Source organism: Drosophila teissieri, chromosome 2L (assembly GCF_016746235.2).
Source record: "Drosophila teissieri strain GT53w chromosome 2L, Prin_Dtei_1.1, whole genome shotgun sequence".
NCBI lineage: Eukaryota > Metazoa > Arthropoda > Insecta > Diptera > Drosophilidae > Drosophila > Drosophila teissieri.
In genome coordinates this window covers 6,992,063-7,002,419 of record NC_053029.1, presented here as the reverse complement: position 1 = coordinate 7,002,419, position 10,357 = coordinate 6,992,063, and the positions used below count along the sequence as shown (strand labels likewise).

At 42.9% G+C, this 10,357-nt stretch overlaps 3 protein-coding genes across 4 annotated transcripts; 1 reads left to right on the top strand and 2 right to left on the bottom strand.

Moving 5' to 3' along the window:
* Window positions 1-313: 313 nt before the first annotated feature.
* Window positions 314-7,288, bottom strand: LOC122611670 (UDP-GlcNAc:betaGal beta-1,3-N-acetylglucosaminyltransferase 9). The gene is made up of 4 exons (XM_043784927.1): window positions 6,641-7,288; window positions 2,403-3,037; window positions 2,127-2,345; window positions 314-1,711 (listed from the first exon to the last, which is right to left on the bottom strand). Exons 2-4 carry the CDS (start codon window positions 2,887-2,889, stop codon window positions 657-659), a joined length of 1,761 nt encoding a protein of 586 aa, XP_043640862.1. The 5' UTR covers window positions 2,890-3,037; window positions 6,641-7,288; the 3' UTR covers window positions 314-656.
* Window positions 7,289-7,370: 82 nt separating this feature from the next.
* Window positions 7,371-8,580, top strand: LOC122611672 (beta-lactamase-like protein 2 homolog). Of its 2 annotated transcripts, none has more exons than XM_043784929.1 (2): window positions 7,371-7,511; window positions 7,588-8,580. In XM_043784929.1, the coding sequence occupies exon 2, from the start codon at window positions 7,605-7,607 to the stop codon at window positions 8,481-8,483; it is 879 nt and encodes a 292-aa protein (XP_043640864.1). In that variant the 5' UTR covers window positions 7,371-7,511; window positions 7,588-7,604; the 3' UTR covers window positions 8,484-8,580. The 2 variants fall into 2 exon arrangements, with proteins under 2 accessions (XP_043640864.1, XP_043640865.1); XM_043784930.1 differs by having other exon boundaries at window positions 7,386-7,515.
* On the bottom strand, window positions 8,498-10,246 carry LOC122611671 (beta-1,3-galactosyltransferase 5). The gene is made up of 2 exons (XM_043784928.1): window positions 9,676-10,246; window positions 8,498-9,541 (listed from the first exon to the last, which is right to left on the bottom strand). The coding sequence occupies exons 1-2, from the start codon at window positions 9,989-9,991 to the stop codon at window positions 8,598-8,600; spliced, it is 1,260 nt and encodes a 419-aa protein (XP_043640863.1). The 5' UTR covers window positions 9,992-10,246; the 3' UTR covers window positions 8,498-8,597.
* Window positions 10,247-10,357: the final 111 nt, after the last annotated feature.

Sequence of the window (10,357 nt, the reverse complement as noted above, 5' to 3'; positions counted from 1 at the left end):
CGGTATTTTTCGATGCGAAAGAAGTACTGAATAATACCAACATTCAGAGCAACAAAACGGAACGATGAAAAATTCAAAAAATTTTGTTTCAATTTTACCGCGATTTCGTCGAACACTTCGTACGATTTCGATTTTGAGGAAGTGTCCCAGTGTTTGTTTACTATTTCAAACTAAATATTGATTTATTAATAGATTCTTAATGAAGGTAATAGCAATAATTTTGCTATATTTTTTTAATTGATAAATGAAAAAGCTCCAAGCCCCCACCATAAGGAGCTGTTTAAAATAAAAAGGCACTTTATGATTCTCTCCATATACATTAATGTATTTAGTGTTAATATATAACCACAGTTATCGCTCAGTAATTATCATTTAAATAATGGCATTCAGAATGCTAAAATTAAACTACAGATTTTTTAAAATGTACTCGAATCGTTGTTGGATCGCATGCATGTAGGCAGATGCAGAGACCGACAACAAAATTTGTGATATTTCTAGGACTTAGACTAGGCTAATTTTATAATCCTATATATGTATGTAGCTGCCTTTGCTAATCATTCTCTACTCCTACCATATTACATATATGTTTGCCCTTTTTTCTCGAAAGACCACACTGTGTTCTTCATACCGGAAAACTACACTCTAAACTTAAAATACTATTTACACTTGGTGGTCTGATCCAGCAGCTTTTTCCACAAATCGAATTGTTCGTTCGACTTGATCATGTGCACGCTGATTGCGTTGCGGATGTTGCACGGGTTGAATGAGATGCGTCGGTTGACGAACTCGTTCGCCTGCACCCGCTTTACATTAAGGCTCTTGGCGACTATGCCCGTGGTGAACACGTCCTCCAGCTTCAGATAAACGGTCTTCAGAGATCGCAAGTAGAGTTCGTGCACAATGTCTCCGGTGAGAACGTAGGCGGGTCCAGTGGTGAAGGACGGGAAGACTCCCGCCGCGAACTGGTCGACGGATACATAGTATTTGGACTTCTTATTGCGAATCGGTTTCCACTTTTTGGCCAGGCGACCGTATATGGTTCGCTTGTCTTTGTGCTTGTCCAGGAAGGTCAGCAGCTTGGGCACATTGATGAACATGTCGTCGTCCGTCTTGAGAATGTACTTTGCCTTCGAGCAATGCACATCTGCCCACTCCAGCGTCGATATCGTTTTGAGGGTAAGATTGTTGTACGAGTCTATGAAGTTTCCCCGTATCAGATCCCCATAGATGAAGTTCTCCTGGGTAAGAGCTTTGTTTATGGTTTCATTGGTGCCACGTCCTAGGACAAATGCCATGCCCACGTCCCTTCTCGTTCCGTAATGCATCCATGTCTGCCTGATGGACATGCGGGCTGCATCATGAGACATCGCTGAGCTAATGAGAACCAGGAGCTTAATAAACTCTCCGCCCTTTGGACATATGCGCTCCGCATCGATCTCCTCATCCAGGTGACCGGGCTCATAGAGCGTCTCTGTGGCCACTCCCTTCGAGGGATCAACAGGAGGAATTGGCACCACGCTCTTGCCTTTTATAATTTTCGCAGGTGACGGAGGTGGTTTTGCGGATTTTGGCTGCGGAGCTGCCGCCTCTTTCTTGGCTTCCTTAATTTCCTGTATCACCTTGGATTCCGGTTCCTGCTTTTCGGACCCAACACCCGAGACTTCCAGTTTGCCGTCCACTGAGTTCAGTTGCGCCATATCCGATTGATTGCCTTTATTTGGAACGAGAAACCACACCATTAATTGAAATACAAACAAACACTCAAGCGAATTCTAGTCCGTCCCGTAAACATCTGTTCGACAGTAATCCAATAGTATGAAACAATACGTGATGTATACAGCGCTTTCATAATGAAACACGAAACCTGGCCAAATACGAGGACTGCGCATTTCACTCCCCATTGCCGTGCAGTTAAACAAATGGGTGTGCCGCCAGCGTGTCTTTGTCTGATCAAATGTTTGTTTTCGGAGGGGCTTTACTTGAATAAAACAAAACAGCTCAAGGAAATGATTATGCAAGTCGGAATAAGGTAAACAAAAAGAGGATCAATTCGAATTTCATATTGTTCAGTTGGATTTATAGGTCTCAAAGGTCTACCGCCCCATAAGTATTGGCGTAATAATTACCCGTGCTACTGTTCGATGTGATGTTTTTCAGTATCCTATCGGCGTTCTCAATAAACTTTTGCAAATTGGATGTGGGTATAAGGAGGTCCGCATCGGAGAGACCTGGCTGCACCTGCGACTGGGGCAGCTGTTGTTGTGGTGGTGACTGGGCGGGAATCGATTGTTTCACAGCCAAAGTGTCAGCAGAACTGTTGTTGTTGGTGCTGCTGTTGATGTTGCCTGTGGAATAAACATTATTAGCTTAATTAGCGAGGCAGCATTAGCGCACCCACTAACCAGTTATGCCATCAACATTCTGGCCATACTGCTGCTCCTCCAGCAGCTCATCCGCCATGACATTGGGCGTCTGCTCAGCGCCACCCACCTGGGGACTGGCGCCCGCGGACCCACCGTCGAGCAGAGCATCCTCGTCGATGGTGGGCAGCCGGTGCTGCGGGTGCTTCTTGTGGATCTCCGCCGGTTGCGAAGGTGATTGTTGCGAGTGTCTGCTGGATACGCTTTGCTGCTTTGACGAACTTTCACCGGTGGGCGAATTGTACTCCTTATCCGTGCTGTTGGCGGGTGGCACTTGGTCAAGCGACTGTCGCCCAGGATGACCGCCAATCAGCTGCTGTGGCGGAGATGCCGCGGGGTGCACATGGTTGCCTGTTAGGGTGCTCGTCGTTGAGTACGATGCGTAGATGAAAATGGTGAGGATCACCACGATTAGGACTAAAAAGAAGCGTAGCATGCGCGTGTTGTGCAGATTGCCCACGGCCGCCATGGTGGCACTTGCTAAATCTCTCAAATCTCTCAGTCAGTCTAGGTCTCAGTTTCAGTCTGGACGACTCCGCTCCTCGCCTTCAATTTGTGAGTATTATGATAACGATGATAACTGCACGCTTGCAAGTCCGACGACGAATGCGATGCAACTGCAATGAGCACAACGGAAATAAAGGTAAATAACTGACTCAGTTCATTTGTTAAGTGATCTCACGCGTGGCACTATAGCAATAGAAAAGTATATTACGATAAAGGGTCTCAGGTTTTTAATTATAAAAGCATACTTCTGTCCTGCGGTTATGTCATAATAAAGCAACAGTTAAAAAATAAAGTTCACAATTAAATCGAATATATATTCTTATCCAATATAGAATGGTATTTTTAAGTCGAGTATGGCCAGACACTCGGTTTTGTTGCATTTGTTACCATTGGCGCGGAATAATGCAAATATTTGTGAAGAGAGCGAGCAAGTGGAAGTTAACTAACCTGAAAGATAACGTTTTTATGTACTTTTCAAACCGTTTACAAAAGAACACTTAAAATTAATTAACGATTAATTTAGTTTTTTGCACATTTTTTAAAAATATAGTAATGGCAAAGCCTAGTTTTTAACTGAAAATTTCAAGGGGCAGCGTGATTTTATTTTGGGAAACCACAAGGGAAGGGCTTTGCTGCTTTTTGTATGGTAATGAGAGTGACGAACTGGAAAGCAATTGGGAAGTTTCCGTGGGCTAATGAATTGCCAGAAAGAGGAGAACACGCACAGCATCCAGAATCGTCACGACATCGCCCTCGGCTCTGTCCCTACTTTGCATGCGCTTGAACAAGTCAACAACAGTCTTGACCCTATTCCGCAACTCAAGAGAGCCCCAGCGGAGGCAAAACAGAAATCCAAGCACTGGACAGACCCTACTCCAGCTGGCAGGGAACGAACCACTTGACTCGTGTTCCATGGCCGGCTGTTCGATAAGATTTCTTATCGTTCGATCTCATCTGGGTATTTCAGGGCTTTCTTAGAATCAGTAGTAGTATTTATATACTCTGGGCCGTTATAAAAATAGTGGCAGTAGTTTTCAACAGCTCGATATAAAAATCAATACAACAGCAGGACATCGACACTCGTAGCTCTTCCAGCACCTTTCGATTCGGCCCCGAACCGTCTTGGATAGTCAATGAAAATCCCCAATGCGTCACTATTGGTAACTGTGCTACCTTAATTGTTATTCGATAAGCAAGTTCCTATCAACCTATTAACACAAATCTTATCTGGCTGTCTAGCGGAGAATGGTCATATACCTAATACTTAAGTGATTTATTAATTTGCACAGAATTTTTGCTGGACAGCTAAATAAATCAACAAACAGTAACTTCTGCTTATTACTTCCAAATATGCTATTGTTTTCAGTTTTCGTCGTTGAAATACTGATGAAATATTCTTTTAGTGCATGCTGTTTTGATAAGAACTATCAAGCAAGTCGTTTTCTTCTCTTGCCCAGAATCGTTTGTATACACGCGTCTAGATATCTAGATATCTAATAACTGTCAGGAAATGACGATCGAAGCATTTTTGCTGCAACTCCACCTACTTACTCGCTATCTTTTACTTATGATTAAAAATCGCTCTTATTTCAAACAATTAGCAGGTTTTTGAAACTTATCTTATCTGCCTTATGGAGGTGAAGAAACACCTTAAGTCGTAATTCGGCAAGGTTAAACACAATCGAATTAATGTTCTGTCTGCGTTTTGTTTATCCTATTTTCAAATAGAAAGTACGAAAAAAAAATATACTTGATAAAAAAAATTAGATAAAAGGCAACACAAGCGTTTTTGTTAATACCTTGCCGAGTTAAATGCAAAGCTGATAAGACAATCGCTAACTTCTACGAATTTGTTCTTATCAATTAATTATAATCACTACAAATTTACTATTCCGCAAAATGAATTATTTCTTTATTAAGATAGTGCTATACTGATAGGCATACACTGACATTTAATTAAAAGAGTTTCATCAAATATTAAGTCTACTAGTGAACGGTTATTAGTTAAATGGGTGGTCTGGTTTGGTTAACTATCTCCCGGGAACCGGAAAGAATAGCCACGAGTACGGGCACAATGGAATTTTTTTGGGGGCTAGATCCGACAATGTCGTATCGTGTTTATGGCTTATCGTGAAGCTAAACGGACGGACGTACACAGAGTAGAGCGAAATTCTATTTCTATTTGGATCCGTAGCGTGACGTGCAGCGCATTGATAAGAGATAACCCTTTGTTTTTCAATCAAGAGTGAAAGTGTGGCTTATCTTGTGCAATGAGATGAATCACTCACTCGCATTGGCTAATTACACTTTATAAATCGAAAAGTATAGGGTATATATGCACTTTAAATGGAATTTGTGTAATAATCGCGACCCGCTTCCTATCAGACTTTTATTTCCCTTGCGGGATATAAACATTAAATATATTTTGAATATGCTTTAGTTCCATTCTATGAAGTCGTGCGTAAAAAAGAAACTTTTTATCTGCACAAACTATGGATTCTGTTCGTAATTTAATTTATAAACGGTTCTCACCAGTTGCCATAACTCACTAGGCATATAATTGTTCAATTTCAAGAACTTCGACTGAAATTGTTCCACATGTTTTAGCAGTTGGCTGCTTTTAGTGCCTTGTAATTGTGTGCGAAATTACCAAAGAGCCGTGAAATTTGACGAGAGCGCGTAATTTGATGAAGTGTAACTCGGATTCAGCTTTTGCTGAAGTTGGAGGGTCCGCGCGGCGAGTGGTGAGCGGAAGTGGATCCAAGCTTCCAATCCGGCTGGCGGTCGGTTATATTTTTTCGTGGCCCCACTCCCGACTCTGCTAATAAGTACAATGAACCGCAGATAATCGCCGGTTAGACGGCAAACGGGTTTTCGGGCGTCTCGAAACTATTTTCATCTCCAACGGCCCACTATCAATCACAGTTTCGACCAGGAAGATTCAGCTGGACTCTGTATCGTGCTAATGAAAGTCTTCAATAGAAATGGCAAGGAGTTGCCTGCAGAGTCGTAAAAATTCAAATAAAAGCTGCATTTTTGCCTGCTTAGAGTTAACACCCCTGTTTCATTATTTTTCGAGACATTAAGTTGACCAAAGAGCTAAATCACATTGAGGCGATTCTCGACTTGCAGTGAAACCAGTAGAAGGAGAGATCGTTTGACATTTAACTTCCTCTCAAATCATTAAAATGCAAATTTAAGTCGGGCGATAAAAAAATGACTCTTCTAACGCATTTTTTTGTTCTCCCAACATTTTAAATTAATGAGAAAGCGGAAACATCTTACAAATTTAAATTCTTGGAACGCATTTCTGGTGCATGTATAATCATACGTTTGACTCTGCCTAATAATGGGGAATTCCGAGCAATTAACGATAAATGAGGTAATAAATTGATACGTTTTGATTAGAAATCGAGCATTATTGGGGTCTAAGCCAGTGATACGAGAAAGACATTGCCGTGGAGGTTGGGTGGCGTTAATGAAACCTCCACTTGACTTGGGCCCACTGGTGGTGCAATGTCCGGCCGTGAAGTTTGGAAATGTGCGCTCGTCGGTTGCTTAAGCAGACGTAAATGTGTGTTAATAAAATACCGAAAAAACCAACTAAACAAAAACCCTAGGCAACGCACCGTCATCGTTGCGTTGCCGAGTCTTAGTGCCCCTTCGAAATCCACGAATCTCCGGGCAGCCAGAGACACTCATTATAAACTTACCTCCCAGTGCGGTTTAGCTGCGTCTCTCTTCCTCGTTCGCTGGAATTGGAGATGGTGCTATTGTTGGACCAGGGTCAAGCATAATTACTTGCTTGCCTGCTTATTTTTAGTGCTTATTTAACGTTAATAAATATGCCTTTTGTTGACAATTAACGATGATGAATTGCTATCGTTGCTGTTGTTGCTTGTGTTATCCTAGTGTTTGCTGTTGTTTTTGTTGTTGTTGGTGGACCCCAGGCGCCACCACGGAAATCGTGTGCCTTGGGGAATTATCTGGTTCTGGCTTTAGTTTTGCGCGTATTTCGGCATTAATCGATTTTAATACCGCCAGCCCGTTTCATTACTCATGCGGGGCATGTTTTATAAATAAATAAGCATTAACACCTTGGCAAGCGAAGCCATTTGTTGTTGTTGCTGCAAAGCAGAGATTTTGATTTAATTTCGCGTTGCCCTCGATTTTTTTTTTTTGGGATTTTCGATTGCAGTCTGCTGATGAAACGCGGCTTTATTACACTTTTAGGGCTTTTCCACACTTCGCTGCGTTACAGCGGCCGCAGATATTCCAATTTTTTCCTCCTTTTTTGTGGGAACACCATTACTCCCACTTCCAAAAACCAAACCGATTTTGTTCGCGATTAGCTCAACATTAGTGATGTAAAACAACATCGATAAGTTAAAAAAAGTTTTTCTTTCGATAAGTCGATAACTAGCTGACATGTTATCAAATGTTATGGTCACTCTATGACGGTTAACATCACTGTAAACCAACAGCTGTTTGATTTGTAGCAATACAAAAGCGCCTTTCTGGATAAGACCAAAGTTCACCCTAATATTATCTTCCTTAAGTGTTTCACTTTCCTCCTTAGTTTATGCAAGTATACAACCATTATCGCAACCTTTATTCTGCAGAGTAATCTGAATACGTAAGCTACTTATCACTTTCATAGACTTCGTGAACGAAGAGATGGCGCTGATTCCGGCTGTTACCAGACTCACCTCCTCCGTAATTCGGATACTGGGCTGTAATCCCAGCCCCATGACGCTCCAGGGCACCAACACGTACCTGCTCGGCAGCGGGAGAAGGAGAATCTTGATTGACACTGGCGACGAAGACGTGCCCCAGTACATTGCTCATCTGGAAGATGTGCTGCAGCAGGAAAAGGCCGCCATAGACACCATACTGCTGACACACTGGCACCACGACCATGTCGGCGGCGTCAAGAGCATTCTGGGTACCAAATTGGCCGACAAGGATTGCCGGGTATTCAAGTACGGGCGTACAGATGCCCCAGATGTGTGTCCCGAGATACCGACGGATATCAAACTCCATCCGCTAGCACACAATCAAGAGTTCACCACGGAGGGGGCGAATGTGCGCGTGGTTCACACTCCCGGGCACACCACCGATCACGTGGTGCTGGCCATGAACGAGGGCACACTCTTCAGCGGCGATTGCATCCTGGGCGAAGGCACTGCAGTCTTCGAGGACCTATTTGAGTACATGAAAAGCCTGGAGAAGATACTAGATATCAAGCCGCAGCGTATCTTTCCAGGCCACGGCAATGTCATTGAGGAGCCGATTGGCAAGATTGAGTACTACATTAACCATCGCAACCAGCGCGAGCAGCAAATCCTGCAGTTCTTCGTTCAGCGGCCCAACGAACGCTTGCAGGCTATGGACGTCGTGAAGGTGGTCTACAAGGAGACACCGGAAAACCTCTGGCCCGCCGCCGCCTACAATGTGAACCACCACCTAAGCAAGTTGGAGAAAGAGGGCAAGCTACGGGTCAGCAAGTCGGCGGATGAAGATTTCTATGTCTACCAGCCAACCAGCGCGCTGTAAATCCTTTTATTTTCATTATTCTGTTGACCGTATACAATTATTTGTTTGTAAAAGATGTTTATATAATTTTTATTTCCAAAAAAGTGAGACTGTAAAAGTAACAAGGTGCTTTCTTTACTTGTGATCACACTTTATGGTGTCATCTAATAACATCTTCCACAAGTCAAACTGTTCGCTATTCCGTACCATATGGATGGTAATCTTTCCGCGGATATTGCAAGCCTCGAATTTCGTGCGGCTGTTGGCCATCTCGCGCACGTTTACCCTCCGGATGTCCAGACTTTCAGCCACGATGCCCGTGGTGAAGACATCTTCCAGCTTCAAAAAAGCGGTATTCAGCGATTGGGCATACAGAGCGTGAACAATGTCACCAGTGAGCAGGTAAGCGGGTCCGGTGGTGAAGTAGGGAAAGGTATTCTTACCATATTGCGCGTTGGATATGTGATATTTCGACCATCGGTTTCGTATGGGCTTCCAATTTTCAGCCCGTCGTCCGTAGATCGATCTATTGGCTTTAAGCGTGTCCATGAGGGTCAGCAACTTCGGCACATTGATGAACATGTCGTCGTCCGTCTTGAGAAGGTACTTCGCCTTCGGACAGTGAAGATCAGCCCATTCCAGCAAAGAGATGGTCTTCAGAGTGAGATTGTTGTACGAGTCTATGAAGTGCCCCCTTATCAGATCCTGGTACATAAAATCCTCCTGATCGATTACCTTGTTCAGCGTCTTGTTTTTGCTTTTACCCAGGACGAATGCCATGCCGACGTCCCTTCTGCTGCCGTAGTGCATCCATGTCTGCCGTATGGACATTCTGGCAGCCGAGTGTCGAAGTGATGAGGTTATTAAAACCAACAACTTTGTGAATAACCCTTCTCGGGGACATATCCTTTCCATATCAATCTCACTGTCCAGGTGACCAGGCTGGTAGATAGTTTTTACGATCGGCATTCGGACGGGAATTTCGGTATCAATTGAGAACAATGGCACTGCTTTCCTTGCTACCATATTTTTCGAGTCTAGCAACATTTCTGAGAGCAATTTTTGCATTGGACCGTCATCTGTGAAAAAAACCCTATAAAGTTACAACTTATAACTTTATATTTATATTTATAGTCGACTAATGAAATAATGATGCTAAGGATTGGTTTAATCATTTCATTTTGCCGACTATTTAGAGAATACAAGTTCTTACCCAGGAGCTCATCCTTATCAATTCTTCTGTTTCTAATTAGCGCAATAGAATCTGCAACATTTAAATTCTCATCAAAAGTTGTGTGCATATCGTTTTTGCTGCCACTGCTGTTTCCTAAAATTTGAACGGCAAAACCACCATCTTCAATAGACTCCTGAAAAGATCGCAGCCGTATCGCTTTGTCCACTAACTGCTTTTCAGGACTCTTGGCAAAATAGTCAACATTTTCCATTATCCCTACTTTGGAAACGTACGTGATGACAGTAATGCTGACAAGGATTAGAATGAGGATGCAGCGCAGCAGTCGGCTAGCCATGGCTATAAGTAAGTTCTTATTTTCCGGGAATATGTTCGCTCTACAAGGTGGTTTTGACAGAAGCACCAAAAAGTCATGTTTTTATAAATTGCGTTTGAATTAGCATTAAAAGAAATGCATGCTTGACACCTTACTTTTTATACTTAACATGGTTGTGAATTCTTTTGACTTGTTGTTTGTTTTGCGTGCTGCCTGAATTTATGGCATAAAATGTAATTGACCATTGGTGTTTGAGCCTCATCTTGCCATTATCAACATATATTTTCCGTTATCCGGCGACCCACCAATTTTCACCGAACTTACAGCTCTGTTAAGGGCGCTTTTCAGTCCACTGTTATGATGATTCTGCTTATGTTAGTTAGTTAA

Bases quoted from the DNA above. Each gene is read 5' to 3' on its own strand.
- LOC122611670 (XM_043784927.1), bottom strand. From the start codon at position 2,889: ATGGCGGCCGTGGGCAATCTGCACAACACGCGCATGCTACGCTTCTTT. The intron at 2,346-2,402 runs GTTAGTGGGTGC...TTTATTCCACAG, and splicing joins GAATGTTGATGGCATAACTG to GCAACATCAACAGCAGCACC. The intron at 1,712-2,126 runs GTAATTATTACG...TTCCAAATAAAG, and splicing joins CACATCGAACAGTAGCACGG to GCAATCAATCGGATATGGCG.
- LOC122611672 (XM_043784929.1), top strand. From the start codon at position 7,605: ATGGCGCTGATTCCGGCTGTTACCAGACTCACCTCCTCCGTAATTCGG.
- LOC122611671 (XM_043784928.1), bottom strand. From the start codon at position 9,991: ATGGCTAGCCGACTGCTGCGCTGCATCCTCATTCTAATCCTTGTCAGC. The intron at 9,542-9,675 runs GTAAGAACTTGT...TTTTTTTCACAG, and splicing joins TGATAAGGATGAGCTCCTGG to ATGACGGTCCAATGCAAAAA.